This window comes from Anas platyrhynchos, chromosome 2, assembly GCF_047663525.1.
Source record: "Anas platyrhynchos isolate ZD024472 breed Pekin duck chromosome 2, IASCAAS_PekinDuck_T2T, whole genome shotgun sequence".
Classification (NCBI taxonomy): domain Eukaryota; kingdom Metazoa; phylum Chordata; class Aves; order Anseriformes; family Anatidae; genus Anas; species Anas platyrhynchos.
This window is the reverse complement of record NC_092588.1, coordinates 148,417,015-148,435,950: the sequence shown is the minus strand read 5'-3', so window position 1 is coordinate 148,435,950 and position 18,936 is coordinate 148,417,015. Positions and strand designations below refer to the sequence as shown.

General features: G+C 41.1%; 1 protein-coding gene across 2 annotated transcripts in view; it reads right to left on the bottom strand.

The window, feature by feature from the left end:
* The window catches only part of ADARB2 (adenosine deaminase RNA specific B2 (inactive)), a 311,487-nt gene that overhangs the window by 60,043 nt on the left and 232,508 nt on the right, over positions 1 to 18,936 (bottom strand). For both annotated transcript variants that reach the window (XM_021269585.4, XM_027450468.3), the window contains one exon: positions 1,522 to 1,636. In XM_021269585.4, the coding sequence (XP_021125260.2) occupies positions 1,522 to 1,636 (115 nt within the window). The remainder of the gene's footprint in view (positions 1 to 1,521; positions 1,637 to 18,936) is intronic.

Below are 18,936 nucleotides of genomic sequence, written 5' to 3'. Positions count from 1 at the left end.
CACTTTGTTTAGATCTGATGAGTGCCATGGTCAAGAAACCTGGCTGTGACAAGGCAGCTAGTAGGCTGAGCCTAGTGTACATCTTTCACATCTCACATTCAACGGGACTGTCTCTTTTATTTTTCTTTCTTGGTGCTAAATATGTCTCCTGGGGTCCTTAGGGCTCGTAGACCATGTTGAGTGTTTGTATAACCGTAAAATAAGAGTCATAGAATTTCCTGAGCTGGAAGGGAATCACAAGTATCATTGACACCAACTTGTGGCTCCACAATGAGTATCTAAAAGTTGAACTATGTTCTTTTTATGACACATCAGAAATGGAAGTCTCCTCCATTATTGCAAGTCCTGAAGTAATACATAAAACAATCACTGGAAACAGATGATCTGTAATGACATGAGATTTATCCAGAGAACAGTTCATTTTAAACCAGAGGTTGAAAATGTATTTACGTCAGCTTTTCTGCTTCTAACTTCTGGATCTGATTGCTCACTCTGTCCACATCAGAAAGAAGTTGTTCTGCAGAAAATGGTACCTAGGCTCTGTGGTTGGAAAACGTACAGCAGATCATCCTGTCTCTATCCTGTTGTCTCACAATATTCACAGTTGTTTCTATCGAAACTAGCCAGTACATGTACAATTGTTGAAAGGAACAAGTAAGACAAGCCTGGATGAATTATACATACCCTTCCCCCGTGAACTTATCCTCTCATTTCTAAACTCAATCCACTGCACCACACACCTGAGTGAGAAGGGATTTTACGGCAGCATCTCAGCTGCTGACATCTTCATAAAGACTGAGGTGCCTGAACTGAGGTGTGCTCAGAAGGAAGGAAAGGCCATTTATGCAACAGTTTCACCAAAGGGATAAAGACTTCTGTATGGCATGTGCCCTTTGGGTAAATCTTAATTGGAGAGAATATCAAATAGTGGCCCTGTTGATAAGTACTTTACATGGTTAAAGCAGAGCAGAATTAGAGCTATGTGTGCTCTGGGTTTCCTTTCTTTAGGAAGGAAATGGGTTGAGATTTGCTTTTACTGTTGGTCTAAAATAAGGTTTATGGTGGTATAGTACAAACAGAACTAAGTATTTCCAGATCTAAAAAAAAACCACAAAAACAAAAACAAACAAACAAACAAACAAAAAAAAAAACAACAAAACAAAACAATTAACAAATAATACAGCTTTTTATTGATAACTAAAAAGAAAGAAAAACACACACCACAAACAAACCACAAAAAAGAAAAATCTACTAGGAAATGTGAAGTAAGACAGGTCTGCATTTTGTCCTGTAAACACAGCAATGGGGGGACATAGTTATGAATAAATCTTTACCTCTGTTGCCAATATTTTTTGTGTGAACTTACTTGAGGTGTAAATATTTAATGTGTCTTTTCTCTGCATTACTATTTATTTTTTCTGTGTGGGAGCAAAGGCATCCTTCAATACTGCGGACTAGGTAAATAATGTATTACTTAGTCATGAAAAATGCCAGAGGAAAATAAATGAGAGGATATCTTACCTTTGGTCATCACAATTCCTGCAAGAGATTTGTGGCGTGCATGCATGGAAGTGAAATTGTCTGTCAGCTCCTGGAACTTCTGTGTAACCATTTGGTACACGGAGTCTGCAAAGTCCTGAAAGACACAGTCAGAAAGAATTCTTTCACTTTCTTTGATTGAAGCACCTGGGCGTTTCTGCAGATTAATCACCTGCTGTCAACTGCTGAGCAGTCCCTTTTAGAATTAGACGCCACCTACCTGAGCAGAGATGAAAGGAGCATCTCTGCCGACTACCCTCACCCCCCTCAGAAATGGCTGGTGTTAGGTTCTAAATCCAAATTAACTGAATTAAAGCAAAGGCCTGTATTGACTAGGATTAGTGGTAAGGGGAAAAGATTTCAAGGTCGACTTTTCCTTAGCCTCCTAGTCATTGCTGTGGGATCAGTTCACGGAAATTATGTTAGACCTTCAATAATTTTGTTGTAGTGAGCTGAAGAGATGAACACATGTCCCATAAAACCACTTAGACATGGATTAGGTACCAACAACATCAAGGTTTAGTAATTTTCAGGATTTTTGTTGTTAAGTAATGCTAAGGAAGGAAATTTTCTATTACCTCACTGAAGCCTAAGAGCGGAGCTGAGGCCTGGGTTATGGGTAAGGTATCAAAGGGCCATCTTTTTCTGCAGTCAAGGTGAGTTTTTAATGATGCACTGCTCCAGGAGTAAAATGATCTGTTTAATACTGTCAGAGGAGCACCATGGTCTGTCTTGTTTCTGCCTTGACTGCCATCAGAAAGGAGAGGAGGGGAACCTCTGCTTGCACTTCTTACTGAGTGGGGTCAGCACAGTCCCTTTGGTGAAAGGTCAGATTTTCCTGTGGACTGGGCTCTGCAGACTATGTGCTCTGAACCCTTAGGCGTGAGTGAGTTCAGTCTGCTAGGACACCTTCGGGAAGGTGGGTATTGAAGCCAAGCAGGGCAAAAAGTTTAAAAGGTGAATTCTGAAGACTACATGTGGATGAATGTGAACCTAAAACATCTGTGATGCTCCTGAGAGCACCACTACTTGGACTGTTTCCCTCCTGCAGCATTTAGTATCTTTTAATTTACTTAATCTCAGCACTTTGTTTGGCACAGAGCCTTTCAAGCATACATTAGAGATAAGTCAGAGGAATGCTGTTTGTGAGCATGAGTTGTTCTTCAAATGCTTTGCCAGTCTGAGCATAAAAAAGAAAGATCCAAAGGATATATTTCTTTTTTCTTATTTGAGCCATCTGATTTCTAATGTGAAACCATGGTATGCCTACAAATCCTTCTGGGAGCCTCTCCTGCAGGCCAGAGCTTACTCTGGGGTACTGGTTTGAGACCTTCTGTAATCTGGTTAGTCCCAAGTGACTATGCCTGTGGCTTGGCTGAGCAACAGTTCCTGTTCTTCTGGTGTTGGACTAAGCCCACCTGGTATAGCAGGACCTCTTGAGCACCCCTGGTTGAGAGGCTGAGGCTGATAATTCTCCCTCCCTCACCCTGAAAGGTCCATCATCATGCAGAAGTGAGGAAATGTCTTTAAGAAGTTCATATCTTCTTTTTTTTTTCTTTTTTTTTTCTTTCCCCTCCCTTAACTGTCAATGGCTATAAAAACATGCTGGCAAAAACACGTTATCTTAAACTGGGAGAACACACAGCTATTTTTCAGAGGAAAGAAGATTCTAATTCACAAATATTATCAGTAATACTACTGCCACTGAGCACCTCTGCAGGCTGTACACCATATGTTTCTACAGTTTGTTGCAGAAAATCATCTTAATTTTTAAACATTATTATAGAAAATATATGTATAATATCTAATTAAATAAAACATAAAAACATTAGGCAACTGTCTTTTCGTAAAACCTTAAATATTTTTTTAACAGATGATCCTTGCAAATAATCTCGATTTGCTCATAAAGAATAGGATTTTTTCCACATGATAATTTTTCGTTGTTTTGCTAAGTGCCGTTTTCCAAGGTGTTGCTCTGGGAACCAACCATTTGCCCATAATAAGGAAGGCAGTTTAATATAACATGGAACAAAATGCTCTGGCTTGGTGCAAATAAAGGAAAGAGGCATTAAAACTCATCTGTGAGATGCTCACAAAATTCTACACAAGAATTAGATGAAAACTAAGAAAAATTATCAAGAACAGTTTGACAGTTCCTAAATGGAATTTCACTTTGACTGCATTTATACCTCTTCTAATCTAATTGTCCACAACCACCATGTGAGCAAGGTATTGCTAATACAGTGCTTCTGAAGGATGAATTTTGGGTCAATTCTCATTTGTCAAGCATCAAGGCACCCCTGTGATATAAATGCAATTATAGCTGTTTTACAGATGAATGAATGCAGGCACTAAAAGGGTGAGGGACTGGTCCAAGGGAATAGCACAGAGCCGGGCAGAGCCAGGTGTTCTGATTTCCTGATGTTCTGGCTACGTGCTCAGCGCTGGAACGCTGCCTGTCTTTCATAACATGAAAGTTTGTTTCCAAACTTGTTTTCCCTACTGGAGGGTGACTTCATCCATAGCGGAAAACTAAACTGTTTTTGCAGGACTGATGTAACTGGGTCCCATATGGTGGTCTGAAATCTGATCAGCTTTATTTAGACTTGAAAAAAAAAAGGGAAAAAATAAAGAACATATAAATAAAACTATATACACATCATAAAAAAAAAAAAGAATCAAATCATAAATTTCATCTTCTGCAGTATTACAGTTCAATCCATGCCTGCACTTCTAGAGTACCCTCCAAATCTGCATCCCAGGGCATTTTGCGCTCATTAAGAGTTAATTAGCTTAGAGGCACATACAATTCCTAAAAGAATCATTTTAAAAATGCTAAATAGAACAAATAACTTTTAACTTTGGATTTAGAAATCCCTACAGTCAGAGCTTTCCTTACTTCATTTGGCAGTAGGTTCCAAAGCCAGAATGCAAAGAGACTCACTAAAGGCAAAATAACGACATGACTTCAGATAACATTTAGGGACGATAAGAAATTCAGCATTCACTGATCTCAAGGAGTGACCTGGGACATTAAAGAATAGCAAATCCATTAGATGTGAAGCCTCTTAGCTAGAATAAGTCAGGCGAATATTTTTTGTCTTGAATTCATTGCCTAAAAGGATGCCAGTGAAATCAGTAGGAGCAATGGAATACATGAATAAATGGAGAAAGCAGGAAAAACAACCAGAACCATAATGTCTTATCCAAGAGGTCACTTAAGGGCAATCATACAGCCCTAACTTTGGGTATTGCAGAGTACAGAGGAGAGGAAAAGGAGCAGTCTGTTCTATGTGGAGAAAAAAAAGAAGTCAAGACAGCCCTGTGAGGGGTTTGATAACCTGAGGATTTAGGCATGTGTAGTACAGTGTAATCACAGGGTCTTGAATAATGCAGCCCTGAAAGCTGGCCCAGTGGCGGGGCTGGGTGTAGGTTTGGTTTCCTGATGCCCTTAGGTTGCAAGATGCGTAGTGTGCTGCCTTCCCCTCTAACACACACCAGAGAAGCTATTTGTCTTGAGCCAGTCACACCCACAGAAATCAGCAGAAGCATTTCTTCCTATTTAGAGCCTTTAAACTGGCCTTCAGTGTTTGCACAGAAACAAAAATGGTTACAAATCTACTGAATGCATGCAGGACAGATATAATGGGTAAGTGTTCCTGCATTTACCCCTGTTCAGTTTATAACCAGAGATTTCATTTTAGAGATTTTCTTGCTTTACACTTGATCAATAATCCTAGATTACTGCAAGATATATATCCAAGTGATCATTCTTGATGGGATATAAACCAGAAAAATCCCACTGTTGATGACCATTGTGAGCCTGGTTGAACTTTGGGATACAGGTTAGCTGACATTATTTGCCATAAGGAATAACTATGCACAAAAGAAACCAGTCTTTTGTTACTCTTCAAAAAAATTAATCTCATAGAAAAGTTGCATTTGGTGATACCACAGTTCTTACTGCCAGATATGAGTGAGAATAAGAGTCTCCATCTGGAGTAAATACAAGAGCCAAATACATCTTGGCAGCTTCTGAACAACTATCAGGTTGGTACCAGAAAAAGGGAAGATTTTAGAAGATGGAAAAAAAAAAAAAAAAGAAAAAAGAAAAGACTAGAAACATTCATTGGGAAAAGAAGAAACATGTAATAGCAGAGAAATAGTAGCTGGGGGCAGAGGAGAAAAAAATAAAAGAAATGTGGACAGTCAGAACTCTGCAAATTCATACCGATGCTTGAACACCGCCTGAATGCTTGGCTCTGGGGAAAATTTTGTTTAAGTGTTTCTCCTTGGAAAACTGGGGTCTGATCCAAAACTCCACTGAAGCCAGTGGAAGTGTGCCTGACTCAGAGATGCTCCAGATGAGGCTCAGCCTGCAAGGAGGGGAATTCAAGTGGTCAGGCAGGGCAAGCTTGGCGACGCCAGCTTTTGGCGCTGTGCATGGGCAACCCAGCATGTCGGGAGGAAAAAACACCTCTGTCCAAAAGGACTGACCTTCCAGCTGATGTGTTTCTTTCAGATGGCCTGCTTTGGTTTGTCTGCCTTCAAAATCTTGGCTTTTATAGGCCCTTAATTATATTTTTTCTGTACAAACAATATTTGTCTCAGTGGCAATGTCTTTGAGATCAAAACTTTGCTCATTCTTACTAACGGAGTAGGTGGTAGCAGCAAGGCAAAGAAGGCTGCTCGACCCACACTGAAGCCCAAATCTGCCTTTACTTGCACTCAGGTCATGAACATTGCCTAAATGCCCACTGACAGTGGTGAAAGGAACAGGTACCTGTTCAGGTGCCTAGCAGAAGAAAGAAAACAGACAATACTAACATTTCTGACATGAAGAAACACTGTGAGATAACACAATTAGATATATTTTGTCATGTAAAAGGAGGCTGGAAAAATGAAAAATAGATGTCATTACCACTAAAACTGCACTGTGTTGTCTGAGGAATTCATCTGTCCTTGATTACCATATCAAATTACCAATGTTATTCACACAGGAAAATTAAACTTTAGATCATACCATTACAGAATCAAAAACTTTTAGTCATTTCTCAGCACTAATATTTCAAATGGCATAAATAATTAAATGTGTTCAAGTTTGCAATGGCAGTCTTCAGGGTAAAACTGACATTCAACAGGAGTAGTAAGGATATTAAAATCAATAGATTATAAAGGAGAAAGCCTTTAGTAAACATTTTCTATTGAAATCCTGTCTTAGGGTTTACGGGGTTGAAATATCAAAAAGGTTAGATTTGCATATGGATGGGAAGAAATACTCTACTATACAGATATCACCAAGGGCTCTGTTTCTCCTGTCTCCCAAGTACTTTATTTTCCAGAAAATTACTGACATTTGGGGGTAAATGTTGAACACGATGAATGGGGATTGGGTTGAATTAAGTTCACAACTTCCTTCACTGATAAAAGGAGACGCACACCTACTTCTATTTACTGGCCAAGGGGGAAACAGGCGCTCTTTGACAGTGGGAGTTTGTATTTTTTCCTGTGGAGTACTCTCAGTGCCTAAATGGGAAGGGAGGAAAACAGCACAGCGAATATCAATCCTGGAGTGCTGGTCCTGGTCAGGGTGCACAGCAAATTGCTGCTACACAACACACTTTTTCCCAGGCTTGTAAATAAGTTTGCCGTAGCCAGTTGGAGATTCATCACTAAGAGATTGCACCCCAGAGCCAATGAATTAGTCAGGCTCTTCCCAGGTACTACATCATCTTCAAGACAGCCTTGAGAAGAGAAATGGCAGAGGGTCATGGGCTGCTCTCCACCATTCATCTGCTGGCATCAATTTTGTGTAGCCAGGAGCTCCCCCTGTCCATGGGGAAGGGCTGAACCAGGACCAAGAGGAAAGTGCAGGCGGGGGTGGCCCATGGAAGGAGGGAGGGAGGCAGGTCAGAGGTTGGGTTCACTCCTTCCCGCAGCCTCAGTGCAAGCTCTTTGCTTTACCACAAGTACCACTTCTCTAGAGGTAAAAGGGGATGATTTTTACCCTCCTCACAAAGGAGGCAAATGGCATTAACAGCAGCGAGACCTCCAAGCAGGGTCATGCAGGTACTTCTGGAGGCTGCAGGCACTCACAGCCCTCATAACTCAGCCTTCCTTCAGCATGCACAGGCATTTACAGAGTATTACTCAAAGAACAAGGCATTGCCAAGGAATTCATTGTGGTCCTTTCCTTGAGATGTGCAGTAATTATTTCTCTCCGATCTTAACTCCTACAGTATTGATCATTATGTCTGGTTCTGGCTTATCCCTCAGGGCCAGCATATATGGGCTTTGTTTTATCTTAGATGGACGTGCTTTTATTTTGTCTGGCTGTATGTTTTCATTTCAGCTGGACGTGCTCATATATCCTGTGTACATCCTGACTCAGAGAGGTCTCCTCATTCGCGCTCCTCAGAGGGGACTGTGCTCGTGCTGCACAGGCAGCAGCTGGGTATGCGTTCCCACACCGAGCTTCTAATGAAAACTCCAATAACAATAACACATTTCTGACACTGAATATCCTCATCGTTTTCTTATCAAGATTGATGGGGAAGATCAACAGCTCCTATTGATTCAGTCAAAAGAATCCCTTTCACCAACCCTCTCAGCTGTTCATGGTCCTATTACAAAGTTTTAGCTACATGTGATGCTGTGTTACCCTAATACATTTCTCATTTCTGTAATCACCAAATGCTCTGAATTTGCTCTGCATTTGTAAAGGCTCGGCTGACCTCGGCTGACTTGGACGTCTTGTCTGGACTGTGCAAGGGGCTCATGGGCTCAGAGCCATCATTTGCTGGCTGCTTGCCTCTCCTCCTCTCACCCCGGCTGGAGGCTGATTGCTCTGCTAATTTCCGAGGCCCCACAGAACATATTTGCCTCCACACCATTATTTATATCATTAGTGATCATTTACTAAATTTCAACGCTGTGCTGGCTGCTGTATGAAGCAGAGTTTAAAGACAGACACTGTGCAGCAGATGAAAGAGTGACAAAAATGCACTGAAAGACCCTGGAATGGGAGTTGGAATAGAAAAGTCCTTTCTCTACCCAAAGGTTTTGGGGTTTATCAGTAACCCAATGGCTTTATGAAAATGATAGGTACTGCCCTGACTAGTGTTGAGAGGATATAGCATGCACACAGAAATTAAGATGGTACAAAGGATGAATGGGAGGGCTAGTTAAAGTCCTTCTTTAAGTTCTTTTTTTAAGTCCTTCCTATGAATGTCAAAGGGGTACTGAACAAATGTCACCTTTTTTTTAAATGTTTTTTTATTTATTTTTTTCACAGATACTAAGTCTGAAATGGAGAAAAAGAAATGTTTGTTGGAATATTTGGAGATGGATGGACAAATTTAGAAAGAGATAGATATGATGTGAGTTCTGCTATACTGAATCAACTTGTAAATTTGTCCATAAGTACAAATATGTGATCTTGTAAATGAGATTAATCAATGCTAAATATCTAAAGAGAAATTTGTAGCCATGGTGGGGAGTAATGAAGATCAAACAGGAATTTATTCTAAGAGCTCAGTGAAAAAATTGGTCTGTTTTCTCAATATATCCCTCGACTACAGGAAATCAATCAAACTTAATATAATCTATCTTTTTATTTGTTTCAGAGCCCCCTGGAGTGGCTGTAAGAAAATAGAATACATAAAATAAGCATACTATACAAAAAGGCATTAATGTAAAATCCAAATGCCCCAGCTCCTCCAAAATGTACGGTTTTCTATTCTGTAGCAAAACATTTCGTATGTAGGTTTAATTAGAATCTTTAAATTCACATTAGTGTGTTAATGTTAGGATGCTAACAGATGAGCCCCTCTATTTGAGGTTGATTCATTACTGTCTGCATTCATCTTGCTCTAAAAAGATGCTACCAACAAGTACCATTTCAATGAATTTAGAGGAAACAAGCTTTTCCACCGACACGAACAGTTGTTCCCTAAAGGAAGCCGTACTCAGCTTCCAGCCTCTGCTGCTTCTGAGTACAGCTCTGCGTTTGTCGCTCTGGTAATGAAGGATGTCCACACCAATTTTGCAGAATCATTCTTGAAGTCAATACTGCACCTGCTAACAAACACCGGAAAGGAGGGGTTGGTTGTTTGCCTTTTTTCTTTTTTTTTTCTACTGATCCTTAACCCAAAAGCCTTCTTCCTACAGAGACACACATAAGGTTGGCTGCGAGTGCTGAATAATTCAAAACAATGAAGTAGTGTTCACTTTGCAGCCTTGTGCCTGCTTTAGGACAAGCCTCAGGTGTCAAGCTGTTGTACACCACAGATATTAAATTAGCACGAATGGGTTTTCTTTAACTAGATAAAAGCTCTATAAAGCCACCAGCGCCTGGGAATGGCTAACTCTGTAAAAAGGCTTTTATGTTCACTATAAAAAACTAGATTTTAGATTCATATTATGAGCCGTATCTCTTTAATAAAATCAGTGCTTTATCTGAGAAATGTCCTTTCAGTTTTCTGTTTCCTTGCTTTATCTTACGTGCATTAAAATGTATATCCTTTGGAAACTAACAGGAGCAAACCCATACAATACTCTTGGCTGTTTGAGGTCCACTCTCTTCCTACAGCCTAACCAGTCAGCAGCTCTTGGGTACATATTGAAAGCTGCGAGAGAGCCGTGCTTGCTCAAATCCCTCGAGCACTACTTGGAAAATCTACGCCTGTGTGTTTATGGTTCTCATTAAGGAGCTGCACCATTAAGAGCCTTCCCCATTACACATATGCTTTGTTAGATAAAGTGGGGTGCAGGCAGTGTCCAAAACAAATTGAATCTATTCTGAACTGCTGATCCCAGCAAGGCACTGCACAATTCAACTTTCTGAATCACTGCAGAGGTGTATAATACACTACTCGGCAATTACGATACAGACATTGGAATTTTTCCTTTCTTGTTAAAGATCTTGCTATCATTTGCTGTAATGATTCTTGAAATCCAGCTGTAACCTTGCTAGCCACCTTTCCCTTGGCTGGGAGGGATATTAAGGCAAACTGCATTTACCTCACCCTTCTCTGGGCTTCTCCTCAAACGTGTAATTAGCAAGGATAATTTTCCTCATCTGTGGTGGCCTGGGGTGTGTGTGGCTGTGGTGACTGGGGTATGTGTGGCACCAGGGCTAAAACCCATTTCTTCCTCTCTTACTCTTCTTCACTGGACAAACACAGGTCATTAACATGACATTGCTGAAATTAATAAAGGATTTTACTGTTGCATGTTGGCTGAGAACCTGCACTGGATGCTAAAAATTCAGCATTAGTTTTAGTCCATGACGATCTGCCCCCAGATGGATGAAGCGTTACAGATTTCAATCACAGCTCAGATTTCTTACTGCACATCAAACCTTTAAGATTTCCTCATCATAAGAGAGTGATCACTGTGGCCAACAAAAGAACTTATTGGGAAAAACAAAACAAAGAATACTTGGATAAACCCAGTAATTAAATTCAAAAGAAATTATTTCTATGTCCTTAACTGCTTAGAAAAAATCTCAGAGCAGTTTACCTACAAATTGGCCAAACCCTGTAAGATTTGTTAGGTAGGTAAGTATATTTACTCCTATATAACTGATGATTAAATTGGCTCATTTGCTAAGATGCACCTACCCTAAAGGGCACCCCAGTAAATGACATCTAGCAAGTTGCTCTCTCCTGCAGTGCTCACAGGGCTCCTCGGCAAGAAGGAGCTGATGCACAGCCTTGTTCTGCCCTCTCTGGTCCACAAAACTGTCCTGGGGACCTGTAGCACAAAGGCTATAGCTACATAAAATTCTTGGGCTCAAGAGCTAATATGGAAAGCAAATCAAAATATTCTGCTCAGAGACGCTGGAAATAATTAAGGCAAAAAGACAGAGGATTTAGGGCTGTCTGCCATTGCACCTTTGTCTTCTTGTCTTTCTTCATCCCTTCTGCCCCTATGATTATATGTTTAAATATTTTTCCCTTTTTCAGAGGAAAAAAAAAAATCCACTCTTGCTGAGTGAATCTATGCTTAGCCTCACAGAGGCATTGCCTAGGTGGTCTGGAAACCCAGACAAACTATTATACAAATCGAAGTCTGTCCAGTTTCTGATAACACCAAAACTAATTTATTTTTTGTTTATACTCTGCTACCTTTGACAAAGCTTTCTCTAGAGATTTATATCTCCATCCTTACTGCCTTCCAACTGTTTGTCAATTTTTTGTTTTGCAACCTACAAAAGAAAAAAAAAATCTGACATCAACCTTGGAAGAGGTACTGTGAGAAGAAGTTTTTTTTTTTTTTTTTTTTTTTCAGATGTGATAAAATCTTGCCTAAAACCATGTCCAACCTTTTCAGTAGAAAGTCCAGATGGCTTTGCAGCCTGTACAACAGACTTTATTCACTGATGCTTCTCTAAGTGTCAGCAGGGTGTTGTCTTCCAGAACTAGTAAATGCGCAATGAAAGGCAGCTCGGAGGGGAGAAATAAACACAAACAAAAAGAAAAAAACAACCCAAAACCTCACTTAAATCTCCTTGCCTCTCCCCAAAAATCAAATTAATCTGAGTATTTCTATGTGCATCGGACTGAAAATTCCCCCTGGGTGGAGTAAGGCTTTGCAAACAGCTGGAGGTGTGATGGCTGGCATGGGAGCTCAGGCAGCCACGGGGCGAGCAGCGATTTACGCAGTCGCTGCTGACTCCGGGTCACCCTTGCCTGCATCGCAAATATTTCGTCTGCAGGATCAGGACCACTCCCATGTCTGTATGTAAGCTCTGAGCTACAGCAACTTCCAGTATTATCTGTGGTATGAACAAATCAGCCCCAAAAGACTCGCCTGTCCTGCAAGTCTGGTGGGCAGGCAGGCAGTGGTGGGTTGAGCCTCAGGGATATGGGCTGAGTTTCTGCCCCTGTGCCCTCATACCAAAGCCAGGCCTGCTCTCACCCTGCACCTCAGTTTCCAGTTCATAAAATGGGAACATTTCTGGTGAAGCTGGAAAGGCAAGGGCAGGCAAGACAAGGAAAGGTAAGAAAAGACAAGGCGAGGCAAGGCAAGGCGAGGCAAGGCAAAGCGGGAAGGGAAGGGAAGGGAAGGGAAGGGAAGGGAAGGGAAGGGAAGGGAAGGGAAGGGAAGGGAAGGGAAGGGAAGGGAAGGGAAGGGAAGGGAAGGGAAGGGAAGGGAAGGGAAGGGAAGGGAAAAGAAAAGAAAAGAAAAGAAAAGAAAAGAAAAGAAAAGAAAAGAAAAGAAAAGAAAAGAAAAGAAAAGAAAAGAAAAGAAAAGAAAAGAAAAGAAAAGAAAAGAAAAGAAAAGAAAAGAAAAGAAAAGAAAAGAAAAGAAAAGAAAAGAAAAGAGCCTACTCATGGCCCCAGAGAAAATCCCTTCCAGCATGTCTCCTGCGTCTCCTGCTTTGTTTCTGTTGACATGCTACTCTTTCGTTTTGAGGTGACAGCTGTGGTCCAGCCTTTGTCAGGCAATTAATCTATGTAGTTCATTTTCACAGGTGAGTAGCAGGTTGGCAAAGTCTCCTCCAGCAGTGCTTTGTGGATATTTCTGTTTCTTTTCAGAGCAGCCTGGGTAAAGAGCGTATGAAAGCATTTCTGCATGTGAACGTGTGTGCAGAGTGTGTTTCCAGCCTGGTTGCCCATTTGTCCTTTCCTCATCACAGAATTGCAGTGAATTGAAACCTAACTGAAACCTAACTGAAACCAGGACACAGTGGCCATTACACCATGCCAACAGATGCTGCTCTTTGGAGGGTAAATGGAAGGAAACCTCTGTTAGGAGCTGAAAAGCATCAGACCTGCTCTCATTGATTGCAACTGACAAAACATTTAAAGCCACTGATTTCACTTGCCTAGGTTGAGCACTGCTAGTCTGACTACCACAACAACTTCTGCATCTATTTAAAAATGAAATTGATTAAAAAGATGAAAAAAAAAAAAGAAAAAGAAAAAAAGAGAGAGAAGGGGAGAGAGAAAGAAAGAAAAGCCATCATATCCCCTGGCATGGCAGTAGCGGGTGATGCACTGCATTTTAACATTTGGTTAGCCATGAAATAATGCAGCAATAATAATAATAATATTCTGCCCATACAGCAGTGACAGCTGAAATGAGCACATTTTCTGTTTCACAGTGTAGACAGCACTCTGTGAGGTCACTGAGCTGGGAAACGCAACACTATGGTTCTCGTGCCAGAGTGCCAAAATACCCTTACACCAAAGCTGTATGCCTTCGAGCTGTCCCTGAGCTTCACAGAGTCACTTTCTTCTGACTGATGGTTTCTTGCCACTTCCCTTTGGTTCCCAGAGATATCTACCTCAGCTGGGTAATACATGGCTGGACAACAGGGTTTTACCTCAGGGTCTCTGCTCTTGACAGCCAACACTACCATGAAGTTTTCTTTATTGCTTCGTCCTTATATTTTTTCTTCTTTCCTTCTTCTTACAACCCAGTATTTAAAACCCAGTCTGCATATTAGTCTGTATTATGTGTCCCAGGAGACCCCATCCCTCTGTTTCCATGGGACATCAAGCGATGGCTCATTTCAGACTGCGCTGTGAAAGGATGCATGTTATGACATATATTTTCGTCTCCTTGAATAATAATGCTAAAAGGTATTTTGAGCTGTAACCAGCCTCTGTGGAGGATAACAAGCTTTGGATCCTGGTGCGGGGTGCCTTGATGGAAAGCAGTGCAATGGTCCCTAGGCAGTCAGCTATGGCTGCGTTAGGAAGGTGGATTTAGGGAACTGAGCACCTTCCACCTTTGCTTGAGTGTTTTGGCTTGTTATTTCTAGGTAAGCATTTCAGCAGTCACCCTCATTTCCAATGGGGGGCCTGTGTGCCAAGCATTACCCAAGTGATGGCCATATCCTGGCCACCTCTTCCCATCTGGGACTGTTTCTCTCCCCTGACAAAGTGGGGAGCCCAAACCTACTGGCTTTCAAGAGCAGATTAAAATCATTCATCTGTCTCTTCAGTTTCAATGCCCTAGTAATGAATAGGTACCAGTAGTAGGTGATCAGAATAAAGTGATTTCCTTACACCAGAAAATGGAATAAATAAAATCCCCTCTCCTAAATCCCATTTAGCTCTACATTCATTATATTGCAACGCTTTTGTAGTGAAATGTTCAGATCCTATTGAAATGTCCTAGATATTAATTTTCACTGCTAGTACCAGGAGCCCCATGCATTTAACGTTGTCCTTGGAATGCACTAACAATATGTTTCAGTAACTAATGAAATTATCATAGACCCTGAGACTTGGGAAACAAACAGAATAAGAAAGTCTTTCGCTTGCAGGCTAAAATGATGTGGTTCAGCTGCATTTTGTCACGTACTTGGTATATATATATGCATATATCATGCCAAGTTGTAGATTGCCATTTTTTATACATTAAGGTGGTTAAGTAGACTTTTTTTAGCTGACATTTCCAACACATCTCAACAACTGTTTTGCTAAAATTTATGTCATGTATCACATATTTGATGGTTTCTTCAGCACATAGAGGTTTTAACTGTTGAAAGATTAACACTCATCTGCTTCTAGCAGCGATGCGGTAGTGTCATTCCATGTCTATCCAAGCTTTAATATGACAGGCTTTACTCCTGTTATTTTGACCTTAATATTTTTGTCTAATTAAACTAAAAAAAACAACACACCACAGATCAAACTTTCACCAAAAAAAAGATGTAAAGGTGTCTTTCAAGGTAAAGACAATGGGAAATCTCTCAGGGTACAAAACTGGGAGACTCTTCAGGGAGCTTACTGACATTGCAAAATACATTGTAGTAGCACAGGAAAGGATAAAAACTGAGCTCCCCTGAGGTATGTAAGCACTAAACTTGCATAGCTGGATGGTTGAAGGTCTTTGAAGAGCTCAGCCTCATTGCATACTGAAACTAGTTGTACATTTATCCTTTAAAGTTATGTGATGTCAAGAATATTGGTCCTTGTTAGCAAATGACCTCAGTATGGAAATCCCTATGGGAAAGTGAAACACTGCTGCCACAATGTCATCACATCAGCAGCACGAGGTAGCACATTGGGGTCCACATCAAAGGCACAAAATGAATGCTTACTTCCCTCATGGGTGAAATGCAGCTCTTAGTAACACTTGGTTTTATCACCAGCCGTTCAATCCCAATGGGAGGTGGCACCTCATATCCATCCTTCTGTCTGTGTGCCTCTGTATTTAAGACAAATGGGTCCATGTGCTGCCTTTGCTTCCTTGATTGCCTTGATGGCGGTGTGGTGCATGGGCTGCCACATGCTGCAAGAGGTTGGAGAGCCAACTTCTCCTGCAGGACTCTATCAGTAGCTTTTTTCTTTACATGTGGGCTGGTAGCAAATCAACAGCTGGGAGCTCTCCAAAGAGGAACACAGTTGTCCATCCAGAAAGATACATCAGGTATAAATTTGGACATCACCAAGGGAGGCTGCCCCTGGGAAATGGTGTTTGGGAACAAGCCTCCATCACAGCCAGCAGTGTCAGCGCCATTATGGGCTTCTTGTTTTGAGGAGAAAATGGCTTATGTGGGCTACGGGAGACCACAGGCTGTTTCTGTTTCTGGTTCAGTACCTGGCAGCAGTGAAATGCTTTGGTAGCTGTTTTACAGGTACAACTACACTACAAAATGCAGGCTAGGGGAGAGGGAGGCCCCCCCTTGCTGGTGCTGCTATTCTTCCCCAGGAAGGCTGAAGACCCAGGAGCATTCATACCACAAATATCTCTACACATCCCTAAAGAGATTAGCAAAGTCCCTTAAAGGGAGCACAAAGCATCCTACTTTGAGAATTTTAGATTAGAAAGCCTCAAATGTAAAACTCAGCCCAAAAGACATGGACTAGCACAAAACAAAGAAGAGGAAAGAAATAATTGTGAATGACTGGCAAATTTCCACTCCAGCTTTGGTAAAGGAACCACAGCTGCTGAGATCCTCCGTTGGTAAGAACAGGGTGAATTATGTTCATTTCAATGTGGCAAGACCAACTGGACTTGGCTGTCCAACATGCTTTCTTTTTAATGTTAAAAACACTTCAAAAACAATTTCCAAATCTACCACATTTTAAAATGCTTTTGCTCTTGCTTTTTTTTTTTTTCTTTTTTCTTTTTTCTTTTTTCCCACAAAACCTCCCTGCCAGACTATAGTTATACGGCATATGGAAAGAGTTTAGAACCTGAGCCAAACCTTGGAGAAATCCATAGAAACATTTACTGTTACTGAAGCAGGCTTTGTTTTGGACTCCCTGTGTCTTTAAAAGTGGAAGATATTTGCTATTCTGTAAGTTCAGCTTTTTATGCAAAGCTTTTAAAAAATTTGCTTGTGCATTTAATTTCAGACTACATCTGTAGAAATTTGGAATAGCTAATGGCTATCAGTGATGCCTAACAACCCATTTTGTTGGGCCAACTGGCACTGATATACACCCCTAGCATGTCTTTTGCTAACTAGTACTGTTTCGAAAGATCTCAATGACTAAAAATCAGTCACTCAGAACTTACTGCAGGGGTTTGCAAATAGCAGCTCTCAATTATGGAAGGCAGACAGACCACAAACCACTGCATGAAACAAGGGATGGGATATTGAAATAGCCTCTGTTCTAAACAGGAAAAAAAAAGTTTACAAATGTTTCTTGAAAAAAAAAAAAAAAAAAAAAAAAGCAAGAGGAGACAACAGGCAATAGTTCTTGTCCTTTTCCTTCCAGATTTCTCTACTCTTTCTCTTGTACTACTGTATTCTTTCAATTTTTTTTTTACCCTTTGGCTTTTCATTGTTTCTTCTGAACCTCCATTTTTTAGATGTTTATTTTTCCCCTGCTGCCATTTCTAGTCCCCTTGGAGAAGAGGAGATCCTCAGCATTACCTGCAAAAGGCATAAAGGCATGAGAAGGAAAAATATGTCATGATGGGCTCAGGTGGTATTTAGCAGAGGGCAGAGACACGACCTGCCACACAGGGAGCCAAGGATGCCATTCAGTGCCTGCTCTGGAAGGTGTGATCACCCCTACCATCAACCAGAAGACCTTATGGAAATGGATGAGTATCAGGGGTTATCAGAACTGCTGGTGAGATGAATGCATGCCCTGGCTTTTGATCAGGTACTGGAAGAGGAAGGACTGCTTGTAACAAAATATAGCTCATGTCTTGCAGGGATGGCTTAGCTTCACCCTGTTTTTAGAACCTGCCAAGAGGTTCTTACCACCACCCATGGGTGGAAAAAGGGAGCAGAAAATAGACTAGAAAGAGTGAAGTCCCTGGCTCTTTTCCCTTTTCATGCTAGGAAAGATAGCTAGAAACTAGGAAATCACTGTTGCGTATTTTACAGAAACCACACAATTTCAGGATTCTGATCTAAAAGCTCCAAGTCAAGTCACATACGGAAAAAAGTTCCAATTTTCACAAAGATTAACTAGAATGAAAAGTTATGAAGTCTGGGGTGAGTGATGGATACACAAGATGAATAGATGGATGGTAGATATGGATTTCTTTGTAAGCAATGCATAAATAAATAAATAAATAAATAAATAAATAAATAAAACCTACGACTGCAGAATTTTACTGATTTTACTTTCAGCAAACTACAGCTCTCCTTTTGCTTTCCTCAGATGAATTGAGCAGCAGAAGGGGTTCCAGTACTGGGGTGAATGCAGGCACTCCTATTCCTGTTTTGGTTTCACTATTGCACAGGGGTGCACAAGCCCCGGATAAAACAAGCATGGCAGAGGTTTGGGAAGAGGTGAACACTTGCTCTTGCACACACGCCTCTCTTCTCCCACCCATGCCCTGCAGCAGCTCTGGGCACGCAGCATAGCTGAGTGAGCGCAAAGCACACCGGGCGTCACGGCCGCCACGGCCGGCGTTTCCCGCAGCAAGCCATACATCATCAAACATTGACACGGCTCCAGCAGGCTGCCATGCCTGACATTTGATGTATAGCTCTAGGTGCTCTCTGTTTAATTTGGAGGAGCCGGTGAGGGATCAGAGGAAATGCCAAGGTGGCGAGGGGGGGACCGCGGGGTGCTCGGTCCCGCTGGCCCTACCTGGTTAGGAGGAGGAAGGCCAGGCTTGCAGCCAGCAAGTGAATGCTGCTGCCTCCCCTCCGACACCTCAAATATTTATCGTGTTAAATATCAACCGGGAGAATATTGCCTTCGTTTAAGCTTTTCACGTTCCAATGATTTTTTATTATTTCCATCGACCGAAATAAATGAAGAAAATGTTTCAGACTACACATGAAAGCATGTAAAAATCAATAACGGGATTTTAAAAGATCTAGAATGTCTTGAATACATTCATTTTTCAAACATTTTTCTCTGATCTTTAAATAGCTTTTCTTGGAGCATAACATTTTTTGAAAAGTCAAATACAGAGCATTAAGGGTATAATTACCATTTTAATTATAACTCAATCATC